Below are 16,778 nucleotides of genomic sequence, written 5' to 3' on the forward strand. Positions count from 1 at the left end.
TATTCGCTTTCTATCAGTCCTACAGATAGCTATTCGGAGGAATCTGAATGGATGTTGGATAGTGGTGCGACCTATCATGTGTGCCCTAGAAGGGAATGGTTCTCCAGTTTTGAGAAGCTGGTGGATAGTGGTGTGGTGTACATGGCTGATAACCGTGCATGCCAGATCCTTGGGATAGGAAGAATTCGCATAAAGATGTTTGACGGGACTGTTAGAGAGTTAAACGATGTGAGATATGTTCCTTCTTTGAGGAAGAACTTGATCTCGATTGGAGCTTTGGTTGGAGAGGGTCTGAAGGTTCGTGTTGAGGACATGGTTCTCGAGATTGCGAGAGACTCTCGTATTTTGATGAAGGGCGTCAGGAGAAATAACCTGTATTACTTGACTGGAGGTATAGTGGCAGGTGGAGAGCTGACGACTTCTGTTGATTCGACTAGACTGCGGCATTTGGGGCTTGGCCATTCCAGTATTGATTCCTCGCATAGATTGAAAGAGGGTGCAAAGACCTGCAGTTTGAAGTCCAGTGAACATGTTGATGTGAGCAAGAAGACCGAGGTGAAGTGTGGCACCTCTATTCACCGTGCTAAGGGTCGTTCTGGAGGAGTTCACGTGGATGTTTGGGGGCCTTCCAAGGGGGCATCATTGGGAGGTAATAGGCGTTTGGTTTCCTTTGTTGGTGGCTGTTCTAGGCGTGTTTGGGTTGCAACCAAATCCCCTTTGGAGAAAGTCCTAGTAGTTTCCAACAGATTGAAGAAGTGTGTGACAGACAGAAAGGTGAAGGTACTCCATTCTGGTGGGAGGTACAAGATGGACCTATTTCTGTATTAGAGCCGAGCTCACGGTATTTCGAGACACTTCGTTGTTCTCCTTTTATTCTTCCTCCTCCTATCACATTCTGTTCCCTCTGCAGTGACCATAAACTCATCTTCTGACTTCAGTGGACCTCTTCCTTTTCATCTTGAAACTGGGTCAATGTTTAGTTTGTCTCGTTGCTTTCATTTAAACATTTATTTGCTTTCAACTAATTTTTAGTGCTGTCATTAAAAATTTACAGGTACATAAATGTTGATGGTGTGAATGATGTGGAGCTGTTCTATTACTTTATACAGTCAGAGCAACCCGATAGAGGACCCTGTTGTTGTTTGGCTCACTGGAGTCCCTGGTTGCTCAGCACTACGCAGTCTGGCATTTGAAATTGGTAACTGTTATCTTTTCTCTGGCATTTGAAATTTGCATACTTGGTCGAAACAAATGTGCTTGATCAGTGGGCTCGGCTGTAAGGTCGGGTTAATTGCACGTAGACCCCCCCCCTCTTAGTATTGCAGTTTTGAAGTTAACATTCATGTGTGTGAAGACATGTGGGGACCACCCACGTTTTGTTTGGAACGAACTCCAAGTGTGAACACGTGAATGAAGGTGTGGGAGGAAGTTTGGAAACCAGCGGTTTAAAGGGGATTGTCCAGCGGTTGCATGAAGGCCCACCCGATTGATTGAGACAAGCAGCTATATATTCGGTTCCTAGGGTTTCGAAGTGCGTGCGAAAGGGGGAGGCTTCTATTTGCGGCTGCAGAGAGCGAAGGCAGAGGGGAATAATTGGCGGCTTTGTTTCTTGGAGAAAACGCAGCAAAGAAAGAGAGAGAGAGAGGTGGCTGTCTCGGGTTTTGTGAAGAGAGAAAAAGTATTTGAAGGCTGACCTTTTCTTGTGAAGAAAAGCAATGAGCCTATTTGAGGGTTTAGATTGTGAGAGTTGTAAACCCATTGTATTCTTTTTCTCTATAATAGTAGACCCCCCCTCCTTGCCCCGTGGACGTAGGCAGTTTGCCGAACCACGTAAAAATTGATTGTTTGAGTTTGTGGCCATTGTAATAGTTTTTAGGATCCCTCGACGCGCAGTCCTAGAGCTGACGAGAGGAAGAGCAAATATCCCACTTTGATGGGATATTAGGCTTTCAGATTCGTGTTCCCTTTGAGAAACAAGAATTCTTATCGATCTTTCTCTCTTATTGTGCACCAGAAACTCTGCCGAAATTTCCGCTGCGCACAACAGAGGCATCATTCACTTTGGATTGTAGTGTCTTCGGTTGGAGCCGCCGTTAGCTACCGGCTGATTTCAGAGCCAATCACAAGTAAGTGCAAACGTACACGATTTATTGAAGATCATACAGAGCCTCAAAAAAACAAAAAAACAAAAAAAAAGGTGGGGGGAATTTTGCTCGCGCCCGTTGTAAAGTCAGGAACAATGGAATCAAATGTTGGGTTTGAAAAGAAATTCCAACAATTATCGTTTGCTTGTAGAAATAAAGTGGTAAAGTTCAATGGAGATTCACGTGTCCAGCTCGTGATTGATTTTGTATTCAAAGTGTGATAATATTTGTTAATGGGTTGTTAATTTCTGAAATTTTTTTAGTTTTCTTGAAGTTGTTAGGACCCACCCTCCAATTAGATTTTGGGGGGAGAATAAGGACAAAAATTCTATTCCCATAAAAAAGGTAGCTGGGCCCTATTTTTTTCGTAAATTTCAAGGATACAATAACATGTAACAAAATTCGGATGCCCATGAAGCGCATTTTAGTTATTTCTAGACTAGAGGTGGGTCCTACCATAATCCAAGAATACAATAACGCATATGCATTTTAGTTATTTCTAAACCGTGTCTTGAGGTGTTTGGTTTCGATTCTCATCTACGTCAAAGATGCCATCATAAAAAAAAAGAGGTGGGGGTCCACAATAAAAGGTTAAAGTTTAGGGGATTTTCTAGAGCAGCCGAAGTCCAAGGGGTGATGTGAAGTTAGCCTTCTCTCTTATGTAGGGTTATTTGCACTTAATTACCCTAAAGTACACAACAATTTTGTTGGGGGAAAAACAGACCTAATATAGAGTTGATGAGCCTTAAACAGAAGCTGGAAATTAATTTTTAATCCAAAAGTTATAAGCGATAAATGTTAACATAAACTCCTATGTAAACTCATCATTCTTTCTTATCTTATCCGATGTGGAATTATACTAACATATTAATCACCTCACCAACCTCCCCTTAGTTTGTGATTATAGTTCAATTTAACTATAATTCAATTTTTAATGGAATTCGCTTACTTCTGCACCACTTCGCGCGTAAGCTAACCAATTCACTAACTTTTGCGCCACTTCAGTTGTGGGCTAACCAGACTATGCATTCAGTAAATGGCTATCAAACATCCCACCACTTCACTCGGTGGTTAACCAGAGTATATCACTCCTACGAGCATCTACGGACCTTAACTCTGATACCATTATTGGGGAAGAATCGGACGCAAACTTTTACACCACTTCACTCGTCGGCTAATCAATGCACTAACTCTTACACTACTTCACTCATGGGTTAACAAGAGTATGCATTTAGCACATGACTATCATATATCCCACTCCTTCACTCAACAGTTGACCAGATTATGTCGCTCCTACAGGCATCTGTGGACCTTAGCTCGGATACCACTTCACTCATGGGAGAAATCGGGTACTAATGTTTGCACCACTTTACTCGTGGGCTAACCATTTTCACTAACTCTTACACCACTTCACTCATGGGTTAGCCAGACTATGCATTCAACACATGGCTATCAAACACCCCCCCACTTCACTCGGTGGTTAACCAGACTACTATATCACTCCTACGGGCATCCATGGACCTTAGCTCGGATACCATTTGTTGTGTGGAGAAATCATGCCCAATTCAGAGTTGATGAGCCCAAAAAGAAGTTAGGAACCAATTTTATGACCCAAAAACTAAAGCTGTTAAATTTTGACTCAAGCTACCGTTTAAACTCATCATTTTTCTTATCTTATCCGACGTGGGACTATACTCACGTATTAAACACCTCAACATATTAAATTTTTTTCTAAGGCGTTATACGTCGCTCATAAAAATCTACGGTTTCGCATAAAGTGCTATACTTTTACTAAGCTTTGGCGGATTCTAGGGACTCGCTCCACGATTTTAGGACCTAGATAGGGGAGAAGCACGTCATAGCATGTTAAAATTCATAAACAATACGAAAAATGGGTGGGTTTTCTAGAAAGTCTCGATAAGACTTCTGAGTTAAAAGGCTAAAGCCCCGAATAGAAAGCCCACGCGTGCCGTCCCAGGACTCAGCTTGCTTCCCTCACTACTCTCTCAGCGATGGCTCCTCCTCTCCTCCTCCTCCTCCTCCTTTTCCCCCCTCTGCTCCTCTCCTCATCTCCTGCTCTCTCTGCGGTCACCGTAACCCATCTCCCTGGCTTTAACGGCCCTCTCCCCTTCCGTCTTGAAACTGGGTCGGTGCTTATTGCTTTTTTTTTAAACCTTTATTTAGCCATTTACTGCTTTTTTCCCCCACCCTCCTTCTTGATTGATTAACTGGTTCTTGGTGCTGTGAACTGAATTTTTTTTTTTAATAGGTATGTAAGTGTTGATGAGGTGAACGGTGTGGAGCTCTTCTATTATCTTATAGAGTCGGAGAGGGACCCTAAAGCTGACCCTCTCATACTCTGGCTCAATGGGGGCCCCGGTTGCTCAGCCTTCAGCGGTCTCGCCTTCGAAATTGGTACATACTCTAAGATGTCCCTATTATTCTGATGTTAGGGCGCGGTTGGTTGCCTCTTTTACAGGGGGGAATGGGTTGAAAGCCCGTCAAAACTGACACTTTTGGCAGGCTTTCTATTTCCCCCTTATGCAAACAAACAGCCCCTTAGCTTAGAGTAATAAATAAATAGGCTAAATAGCAATTAAATACCCTATTGTTTCACATCCCTAACCACCCTCGGTTGTACTTCGTAGCATTCATCGCCCGAAAGTTTTCATGTGATATTCGTATGTTAATCTTAGAGCTTTTTTGCCGTTTATACTGATTAAATTACTGTTAGGCCTACCCTCGGTTGTACCCTCGGTTGTATCCCATACTAACCATGGCTCTCCTGAACCTGTCAAACCATGCTCGAGGGGACTGTTTTAGTCCATATAGAGACTTCTTCAGCCTGCAGACCTTACTCACTGTCTGTCCTGTGCCACATCCAGGTGGTATCTCCATATACACCTCTTCCACTAGATCTCCATGAAGAAACGCATTCTTCACATCCAGTTGGTGTAGTTGCCATCCACCATTTGTTGCCAGAGAAATCAACGTCCGAACAGTACTTATCTTCGTCACTGGTGCAAAAATCTCATCGTAGTCAATGCCATATGTCTGGCTGTACCCTTTTGCCACCAGTCGTGCCTTATATCGTTCAACCTTCCCTTCTGGGTTCTGCTTCACAGTAAACACCCACTTGCATCCTACTGCTTTTTTCCCTGCTGGCAGTGTCGCTAACTCCCACGTGTGGTTCTTCTCAAGAGCCCCCAGCTTCTCATGCATAGCAGCCTTCCACTTTGGGTCCTTCTTAGCATCCTGCCAGTTGTTAGATATAATAACAGAATCTAATGATGCAATGAATACTCCGTGTGAAGGGGATATGTGAGAGTAGGAAACAAATTAATCTAGATCCCAACCATATCTCTTAGGAGGATTTCCCGCATTACTGCGAGTAGTCCTCCTTTCTGGCATTGATGCCGGAAGAAGGGTAGGAGTAGGAATGGTATTACCTACAGTGGAGGATGGTGTAGGTGTCTTAGGAGTTGGAACAGAGCTGGACGAGGGACTAGGCACTGGTACTGTTACTGTAGGCACATCTGGCTCCTTCCCCCTCCTACTGTATGTAAGCAACTCCCCCTGAGCTGTAGGCCTAACACCCCTTGTCTCCTCCTCCTCCCCTTCGTCTTCATCCTCCTTCTCTACTGAGTACGGGATCGAAATTGAGATTGACCCCCTTGAGCTCTCATCATTCTCTCCCTCTTGCCTCATACCTCCAGTATTGGGCAAGTCGCCAAAAGGAGAAGTAACCCCTACTGTGTAGTACGGCTCGAGCTCCCGAAACCGCACATCCATGCTGATAAATAGCCTTTTTTCCACCGGGCTCCAGCAGACATACCCTTTCTGGGTGCCATTGTAGCCCACGAATATACACTTTACAGCCCTAGGGTCTAGCTTCCCAACCGATGGTCTGTTGTCCTTCACAAAGCACACACAGCCAAATACCTTCAATGGTAGGGCCCCCCCGTTATCTCCCTTCAGTGTTTCACGAGGAGACTTCCACTCCAACACACTCGAAGGCATCCAGTTGATTAAGTAAGCAGCAGTCAAGACTGCTTGTCCCCACAACACCTTTGGGACATTCATCGCCATCATTATACTCCTAGCAACTTCTAAGAGATGTTTGTTTTTCCTCTCTGCTATCCCATTCTGAGCTGGGGTGTATGGGCATGTAGTCTGGTGTAGAATCCCCTGAGCTGACAGATACTCCCCAAGTGCTCTGTTGATATACTCTGTCCCATTATCCGACCTCAACACTTTTACTGCTGCACAATACTGAGTCTGGATGTGTTTATGAAAATATTTGAAACAGCCAACTACATCATTTTGTTTTTCATAAGATACACCCAAGTGACTCTAGAGAAGCAATCAATAAACGTTACAAAAAACTTGCATCCATTTGTAGAATTTACTGGGCAAGGTCCCCATACATCAGAGTGTATTACTTCAAACTTACAAAAACTCTTACTACCCGAACTAACATAAGAGCTTCTAGTCAGCTTCCCAAACTCACAAGCATCACACTGTAACTTTTGTTTATTTACTTTTTCAAACAGAGTTGGATACATTTTACCCAAAATGCCAAATGACGGATGTCCCATTCGCTGATGGTAAAGCATCAACTCATCTTCTGCACAGACTTTAGCTCCTCCTGTTCCCGTCTTCTCCACCACAGAAGTCAGCGCTGAGTCCATCCCTTCGCGGTCCAAGTACCACAGCCCGCTACGCCATGTCCCAGTCCCAAGTTTTCGCCCTGTCCCTTTCTCCTGAAAGATCACCTTGGGAATGTCAAAAGAAACAATACAATTTAGTTGGAGGATAATGGCACTAATGGATAACAGGCTAACAGGAAATGAAGGAGCATGCAGAACATTTGATAGAGTTATAAAACCTGTACAACTAACAGTGCCCTTACCAACCACATCCTGTGCTGTACCATCAGCGATCTGAATGCTCTCTGCTTCTGCTAAGTGAGTATAAGATAAGAACTCACTGGCATTACCTGTCACATGCCTGGATGCTCCAGAATCCATTATCCAGGCGGTGGATCTTCCCTCGTTTGGGTGTGCACGAAGGGCGTAATTGGCATAATCCCCTCCAGTGAAAGTAGTAGATGAGGTAGATGACCCCTCAGACACATCACCTACTGCTCTCTGCTTCCTCCTCAGTGCTGTCAAGAGTGCCCGATCCTCATCAGTGAAGATCATCTCAGCTTCTTCTTCCCTTTCTGCCACTGTCAAGTTTGCCCGGTAGCCTCCTCTTCCACCTCGCCTGCCTCCACGGCCACGGCCTCCAGTCGGACCACGTTCACCCCAGTTCCTCTGCCTAGGTGGCTTAGGGCACATCTGTCTCAGATGCCCTACCTCTCCGTAGTTGAAGCACTGCCTAATCTCCCATCGGAATCCAATGTTATCCGTGTTGGATACCACCAATGCAGACTTCTCACCTGTAAGTCCACCTGTCCCAGCCTGTAGCCTGATACGGCTCTCCTCCTGTATCATGGCCGAGACTGCCTCTTCCAGTGGTGGGATCTTCGTCTGAGTTAGTAGCAACGCCGTCCTCTGCTCATACGCTGGAGCCAAGCCTCGGAGAAACAACATGATTCTCTTCTGCAAAGAGGCCTCACGTTCCTTGCACTCCGGGTCCTTGCAGCTCGCTAGGGGCGAGAAGTGATCGTGATCGAGCCACAAGCGCTCCAGCTCTGTGGCGTACTCCTGTATAGTACTCTCTCCTTGGACTGTAGTGCTGATATCCTTCTCGATCTGGAATACCCTCAGGTTATTCCCCACCCCATTGTAGGTCTTCCTCAGCTTCTCCCAGACATCCTGCACCCTCCCAAGACCATCCACTGTGACAGCAATTGGCTGGACTACAGAATTCAGAAGTCAGATGTACACCAACATATGAGTGGACTTCTGTTTGCGTCAGGAACAAGTTCTGTTGTAGAATTCATTATAACTGTTTATCGGTTACAATGAATGCAAAAGAGTAAGCTTCGTACTTTGTAAAACTACTCTTTACAATAAAAATCAAATTACAAGCTCCTTAGAAACAAACGCAGGATCGTTGTTTGGATCGCTGTTTGCGTGGGATCTTTGCCTGTGCCGGGGGTGCGTTAGCCCGTGGACCACCGATTCACAGATTCTGATTGAATCGTGAAGGTTTTGGGGATTCTTCCTTCGTTTATCGAAGTAAGAATTTGAAGCGAATATCTTATCGATGTAAGATGTTCACTCTTCTAAAGATCAAGTCAGAGCTTAGATCTCTAGGAATCGCCAAAAGCTTCTTGAGGATGTTTGTGAAGAAGGAAGACTTTCTCTCTTGCTCTAATTCATCAAAAGCTCAAGTCTCTTTGCTTACTTGCTCCCCCCAATCTGCCTTTTTCTCAATGATGACCCTAGGAGGGTATTTATAGTCTTCTTGGATGATAACTGGAGAAAATAACCGATCAATAACTATCCCTTTGGGCACGGCTGCCATAGGTGGTGCGGCTGAAGAGATTCCTTTGGCGCGGCGGTCGTTGCTGGCGCGGTCAAAGGAGTGGTTCCCCCCTGTTTTGTAACCGCCATTCCACGACTTTTAACTCCTTAAATGTCACGATTTTCGTGGGTAGTGGGCATGATTTTCGCTTGTAACTGCTTCTCCCACGTTCATAAGTAACCCCCAGCAGTTAATAAGCCATGTGGGCCTCACAAAACTCGAGAAAACTGTCAAAAATGACGTGTTCAGCTTCTCAGTGACCGCGGTAGTGTACAGTGTCGCGCATTGTCGCGGCAATTACCACTACCGCGCACCTTCCGGGTATTTTTGCTCTAACTTCCTCATCCGATGTCGGAATGAGGTGATCCAAGATGCGTTGGAAAGCTATCGAAGAGATCTATAACTTTTGTCTTTTGATCTTCTTCAGATTTGGATCATATCATGGCTTAAATGTGCAATACATTTCCGCGACAGTCGCTGCTGACGCGCACCTCCGAGACCGTTCGCGCTGTCTCGGGTATTTTGGCTCTAACTTCCTCGTCCGATGTCGGAATAAGGTGATCCAAGATGCGTTGGAAAGCTAACGAAGAGATCTACAACTTCCCATTAGCGTTTCACTCTGTTTGTTTGCGTGTCACTTTCCACTGCCGCGCCTATGCGCGTCAGTGTACATTGCCGCGCATATCCGAGACAGTTTACGACCTCTTGGGTATTTTGGTTCTAACTTCCTCGTCCGATGTCGGAATAAGGTGATCCAAGATGCGTTGGAAAGCTAACGAAGAGATCTATAACTTCCCATTAGCGCTTCACTCTGTTTGTTTGCGCGTCACTTTCCACTGCCGCGCCTATGCGCGTCAGTGTACATTGCCGCGCATCTCCGAGGCAGTTTACGACCTCTCGGGTATTTTGGCTCTAACTTCCTCGTCCGATGTCGGAATGAGGTGATCCAAGTTGCGTTGGAAAGCTAACGAAGAGATCTACAACTTCCCATTGGCGCTTCACTCTGTTTATTTACGCGTCACCTTCCACTGTCGCGCGTATGCGCGTCAGTGTTCCTTTGCTTATTTTAGCTTTGGATGATCCTCTTTGACTTAGATATTAACATTTATTATCTTCTCTTTGTTTTGAGCTATATCTGGATATCTATAAGTATTTTTAGATGCCTACAACTTCCACTCATCTCTACCTGCGGAGCCCTCAGCCGGCTCAGTCTTCTCCCCTGTCAGATATCCCTCTAGGCTCCTCCCGGCAAGGGTATATTTCACCCGACGCGACCAACTCAGATATGTCGCGGGTACATCAAGCTTTACATCGATAGGTGGAAGCTCCACCTTCTTGGGTAGTGGCTTTGTCGAGTCCTCTCCCGCTGACAACTTCATCAGTTGCATCAGAGTTAAAATCTCCTCCGGATTCAACTTCTTGATGATCTCCTCCATCGGATTTCTGCCAGTCTCCGTCATCAATCTAACTTGTATTCTTGTTGTGCGCAGTAAAATTTCGGCAGCACTTCGACAGCACAACAAGAGAGATAGATCAACAAGAATTCATGTTTCACCAAGGAAACAAGAATCAAAAGCAAGATATCTCAACAAAGTGAGATATCGGCTCTTCCTCTCATCAGTTCTAGGACTAACCTGTCGAATGAACCTAAATAAACTATTACAAATCAAGAACCAAATAGATCGACAGCGTGACCAAACTACTCAATCACCTAATACAGACCCCATCTTTTTAATCAAACAGAAGATGAACAGTGAAAACTTAATCACCTAACACAGATCCATCCATGTTCATCTTTCTCTTCTCTCTCCTTAAAAAAAAAAACAGATCTGAAATGGCTCTCCCAAAAAAAAAAACGCTCCCCCCAGGAAAAAAAAAACTAAGAATAGCGACGCTCTCCATCCCTAATCGACGCGGTGCCGATCCATTAGTTCAACGCGACACTCTCCATCCCTGAGTCACAGTGAAGATCCAGCAGTTCACGAAGGGCCGCGATCCAGCAGTTCAACGCCTTCAGATCTGGGCTCACTCGAATTGACGACTTCAGATCTGGGCTCAACGCGATCCAGCAGAGGAAGGCGCGGACTACCGCCTTCTCGAACTCGTCTCGTCGACAGCTGCTCTTGTCGCCTCCCCCTCTTCTCCGCCTTCTTCTCCGCCTTCGGCTCCTCGTCAGGCTTCTCCGCCGCCGACCTCAACCTTCGAACAGGTAAGATTCGTCCACGCTCAAGCGTTTTCAGACTGAAGAGGAGAGGCGGCTAGGTTTAGGGCTCTGATACCATATTGAAAGATTAGGGTTTTTGTTAGTTCTCTCATTGATAGAATTGTTGGTTTATATAGCCTTACATACATGTTTACACAAAAGCCCCTAAAACTCTTTAATTGCATTACATTCTCAACAGCATAAGATCTGTCAACTTTTTTGGGTCACCCTAGAACTACCCCTCAAAGAAACCTAATTTTTGTATGTGGATCCTTGGGTGATATGATCATACCTAGGAGCGCACAAAAATATCCGTATTCGTGGAAATATCTGTATTCATGTTCGTTAGAATACGGATATGTTTACTAAAATCTATAACTAGTAGGATGTTACGGATATGGTTACGTAGTGAAATATCCAGAGTCAAAATATCCGAGTATATATTGGTCACACTGTTGCAATAGTTTAATCCTTAGATTAGTGGATTTGAGGTTAATTTTGATGTTCAAGATTATCTAATCTTAACTTTTTAGATACAACAAACGTATTAATGAGCTCTTGTTTCATGTAAACGGTAACTGTTTTCGACATTATCTAGTTTTCTCATATCTGTTTTGTATTTGCTTACATATCCGATTGCATATCCGTATCCACTAAAAGCGGATATGGATATGAATTTTTCTTATGAAGACATCTCCATATTCTTATCTATATCCATGGTTGTTAAATGGGTATGAACATGATAATTATCATATCTAAGCTGTATTCGGACCGTATGCGTCCTTGATATTCATACCAGTTTATATGGGCCCAGGTCTTCTTAAAAGCTAGCTCACAGATAAAACGGACCTTTTGACCCATCAGACTTTATCACGATCAAGTTAAACAAATGCCTTGCGTATGTAGCACAGACACGGATCCGACACGACTATCCGACACGCCGACATGAGGCAAATCCTAAAAATACATAGGATACGTGTGTTCGACACGTGTGTCCGACACGGACACGACACGGCTTCATGTTATGCGTGTCCGTGCTTCGTAGGCGTCAACAATAAAGTCGATCGTTTTAGTTCGTAAATGAAAGAAGAAAAGTTTGGTTGGTAAATGACAGTAACAAAAGCAAAGTTTGAATATGATAATATATAATACATATCCCTCCTTTATATCCCTCCTTTATATAGAGACAAATGAGTGGCTGTTATAATGGTGGAAAAAAAATGGTGGTTTGTTATTAAAGTCTCTCATCTCATCACGTGTCTCTTTATGCTACAAGAGAAGATGACATGCGGACAATCCGATTTTATCTAAGAATCTCCATTAAATTAAAACTATCTATAATTAAAAAATTCTAATAATAAACTATTTGATAATCCTAATCAAATTATAATTATTCATAATTACAAATCTAATGATCAAAGCATGTTTCATAGTTTTAAACTCACTTTCAGTTTTTTCATCCTCGTCTCAGCTAACACTATGTCTAAGATGGCACCTAAATATTATCTTAAATTTGACGAAAATCCTCCTCAACTATGCCTGTGATAAATGTGGTTTATAAAGCATCTACAATACTTTACGGTTGCCATTCTTACATTGGAACAAAACAAGTCATGAGGGATTTTTCCAAGTTCTTTTAAATTTTAGGTTAACTTGGGAAAACCCTCATTAACTATGGGGTCTGGAGGGCGTCTCTGACCCCCCCCACCCCGCACCCCCACCAACTCAACTATTTTAATTTGAGAAAACCTCCATAAGTTTGGGCAATTATAGATAACCACCTCAACTTTACAATTTTGAGAAATCCCCTCTCAACTATTAGTGTCTCACAAAATCCTTCTGATCTTTCATACTTTTCTCACTATACCCTCTGGCGTTGTTATTTCAAATGTAAAATAACTAAAATATCCTTTTAAGAATCAACTCATTCCAATTCAAAAGAAATCTCCGGCCAATAAAAAAAGAACCCAACCAATTTACAGTGATTTCTCTCTCTCCTCTCTCTCATCAAGCAAAAAGCCTCAGTAATTTATGATTGAAGGCAGTGTTTTCAAATGCGCGCGCCTCATTGCACCTCATGCGCCTTACGATGCGGGGCGGTGGCGATACGCCCCACATCTGATGCAGCAGCGCCTTTTGCGCCTCGCGTACATCCGTACTTTGTGTAGAATGCATGTAGTGCATTTCCTCATATAGTTTTTTTGTTAACATTTCAATCGAGTCTTTATACTTGATATTCCATATCCCAAAAAACAAAATAAATCCATTGGGCTTTTTTAATAACCTTCAATTGAGGACCATTACTAATCCTTAGTTTGGATATAAGTCTTGATTTAACATTTGATTTGAAAATTTATGAAATTTACTACTATGTTGGGTGTTAGCATTAGAAATTAAGGCAATATATTGTGATTTTGTAGCAAGATATTATTTATCATGATATTTTTTATGTAAATTCTAAAAATATGTTCTTTCGCGCTTGATTACATATATTGAAATATTATGTGTGTGGTGTGCGCCTCGCATCACTCGGGCGCGCGCATCGCGTTACGCCTTGCGCATGTGCGCGTAAAGATGCTTTGCGCCTCGCATTGCGCCTCACGCATTGAAAACACTGATTGAAGGGTATTTTGATCTTTTTTAGTCACTTATTTTGTCATGTGACAGCAAAGTTAGTTTTCACAACGTTAATGAGAAAAGTCCAGGGGTTTTTTCTTGAATTCTCAAAGTTGGGGCGTTATTTTGAGATATCAGTTTTCTTGCTTTACATATAAAGAGATATCGATGGTTTGTTATTCAAGGTTCTCATGTCAAAAAGTGCTGTTTCCTTTTATTGTATGACCCGTGGATGCCTAATCCTATCTTCATCTAAAACTCCTCATCCAATTAAAATTATGCATAGTTGGAAATTGTAATAGAATATTTGGTAATCCTAATAAATCTCTTAGTTATCCCTCCATTATATATAAAGAGAAATTGGTGGAACTCCTAAAGTCACAAAAAATTAACATGTGTCATATCATAAATTCACAAAAAACTAACATGTGTCATCATAAATACTTATGTGTCGCTCTATCTTATCAGAAGATGATATGCGAACACCTAGTCTTATATTCACCTAAGAATCCTCACCAAATTAAAATTATCTATAATTAGAAATTTATAATAATCATATATTTTGTAATCCTTGTCAAATTGTAACTATCCATCATTAAAAAAATCTTACAATCATATATCTAAACATAGAAATTAAAGAAAAAACTCGTATGGAGAGCCTCTCTATATAATTAAGATCACGGGTTAATTGTAGAAACCCTCACACCAAAAAATGGGGGTTACCTTAGAAAACCCCCGTCAACTATTTTATTTTGAGAACCCCCCTCAGTTTGAGTATACTATAGATAACCCCTCTTAACTATGAAAATTCAAGGTAACCCCAGAACTTTTCACATTTAATCCTCTTGAAGTATGGGATGTGTCTTAGAAAATCCTCCTCAACTATTTTAATTTAAGAAATCCCCTCAAGTTTGAGCCTATCATATATAACCCCCTTAAGTTTAAAAATTCGAGAAATCCTCATGAATCTTTCTCATCTACGCATTGAAATCTAACACCGTTAGGTCTAGCATGTCACACAACAAGTAGGTGACTAAGAAAAATACCAAAATACCCCTAAATTATAGAAAAAATTACTTTGATTTTTTAGAATTAGAGGAAGAGAGGAGAAAGAGGGAAAAAACAATTCAAATTGATCTAGATCTTTTTTTACCAGTTGAGAATTTATTTATAAATGAATGTGTTGATTTTCAAAAGGGTTTTTCAATTATTTTATATTTTGAAATGACGTCAGGGAAGTTTGGTAAGAAAATGTGAAAGATTTGGGGGGTGGGGGGGGGGGGGGGGAAGGTTTGTGAGACACCCTATAGTTTGAGGTTCTCTAATTTTTAAAGTTGAGTGGAATTATCTATAATATATATACACAAACGTCAAGAGGGGGAGGGGGAGGGGGGGATTTCTCAAATTAAAATAGTTGAGGGCGTTTTCTAAGACATTCACCATAGTTAAGGGGGTTCTCTAAAATTAACCTGAAAACCATATGTGCGAAATTATACGTGTATCAAATTATATTTAAAGTTGATGAATTAGTCTTCCTCTTAAAATATTATAAATGGAATGTGATCATGTTTTTTTGTTATTTATTGATTTGATATCATGTGTTTATTGATTTTTATAAGGAGAAATTATTAGCTCATCAGTGTCCCTCTTTAAAATATTAATAATACACAAAGCATCATAAAAAATATATAACATGTAATGATCTATAAAATTAAGAATATTCTTTGCTATCCAAATTTTTCTTTGAAGTGGAAGCTACCCTCCCACTTATTTTAAATTTCTTTTAAGTTTCAAGATATTTGAAGAAAAGCTCTAGCTCAAATTATCTAATTATCAATACTCCATATGCTACAAGTTATTGGTGTTTGGGTCAGAAATTATTTTCTTCATTGTGATTGAATCTATTACAACTTCAGGCATTACAATAAACTCAACAAAAAGTTAGTTTTTTTATAAGACTTTTACACAATAAAAATAATTGATTACAATCTCTTTCAAACAACATACAGATCCTATTTATTAGTCTTTGTTTGCGTGGGATCTTTGCCCGTGTCGGGGACGTTGATATCCGTGGACCGTCTACGGATCGAATTCGGTTGACAGAATGATTAATCAGAGCTTCTACTTCACTAAGGAAGTATTCGCTAAAGTATTGATATTGTAATACCCCAACCCTTGAGAGGGTGATGTGATTAGTATTGATAGATTTGATTGGAATACTCATACCACCAAGATGCATCTTCTTTTCGGGAACCCAACTCTTAGAAACTCCAAAGTTAAGCGTGCTTGGCCTGGAGAAATTCTAGGATGGGGGACCTCCTGGGAAGTTTTCCAGGGAGCGCGCGAGTGAGGACAAAACGTGCTGAAAAGACATGTGGTGGTTTGTGAGGTCAGTCCATCAGATCTAATAGCGTACCGACTCCGGGATTCCGGGGCGGGGCGTTATAAATGGTATCAGAGCAAAACCAACCGGAATTATGAGAACCAAGTGCTATACGGCACAAAGTGCTACGTCGAGAGGGCGGGAGCCACCTCTTGAGGCCGTAGGAGCCACCTCTAGAGTCTCACACGGATGGTACGGTCTTGGATGATATGATTTGGCACAACGAGGACGTTGTGAGTTTAAGTGGGGGAGTATGTAATACCCCAACCCTTGAGAGGGTGATGTGATTAGTATTGATAGCTTTGATTGGAATACTCATACCACTAAGATGCATCTTCTTTTCGGGAACCCAACTCTTAAAAACTCCAAAGTTAAGCGTGCTTGACCTGGAGAAATTCTAGAATGGGTGACCCATTGGGAAGTTTTCCAGGGAGCGCGTGAGTGAGGACAAAACGTGCTGAAAAGACATGTGGTGGTTTGTGAGGCCAGTCCATCAGATCTAATAGCGTATCGACTCCAGGATTCAGGGGCGGGGCGTTACAGATATTGACCGAACGAAATCAATACTCTTCTCGAGATTAAGACTAAGTCTAATCTTAAAGAATGGGGGGACGGGACTTCAGATCTCTCGAACTCTCCCTCTTTATGCTGAAGAACTTTACCGCGATCAGTTAGCCTCCTTTGAAATTCGTGCTCCCTTGCTTTAACTCGGCAGCACCTCCTCATCTTGATAATAATTCACCCCTTCAGAATGGAGGCCTTAGACTTGTATTTATAGGGCTTCAGATGCGGTTATTTGGATAAGAATAAGAGATTTGGCATTATCTTTAGTCAATAACGGCCTACCCATGTTTAGAGATGATATCCAATCAGTTGAGATGCTATGGAATAGATAAATCCCGTAGAAACTGCTTAAAACCGTTAAAAACGCGTTTGAGGCTCAGGACTACGCGAT

At 42.2% G+C, this 16,778-nt stretch overlaps 1 protein-coding gene across 2 annotated transcripts in view; it reads left to right on the top strand.

Moving 5' to 3' along the window:
• Positions 4,060–16,778, top strand: part of LOC109824037 (serine carboxypeptidase-like 18) — a 41,496-nt gene continuing 28,777 nt past the window's right edge. The window contains exons 1-2 of one of the 2 annotated variants that reach the window (XM_020390555.1): positions 4,060–4,290; positions 4,414–4,559. In XM_020390555.1, the coding sequence (XP_020246144.1) occupies positions 4,157–4,290; positions 4,414–4,559 (280 nt within the window). In that variant the 5' untranslated portion in view covers positions 4,060–4,156. The remainder of the gene's footprint in view (positions 4,291–4,413; positions 4,560–16,778) is intronic. The other variant, XM_020390556.1, reaches the window with a different exon arrangement.

The sequence above is a fragment of the Asparagus officinalis genome, chromosome 9, assembly GCF_001876935.1.
Source record: "Asparagus officinalis chromosome 9, Aspof.V1, whole genome shotgun sequence".
Lineage (NCBI taxonomy): Eukaryota > Viridiplantae > Streptophyta > Magnoliopsida > Asparagales > Asparagaceae > Asparagus > Asparagus officinalis.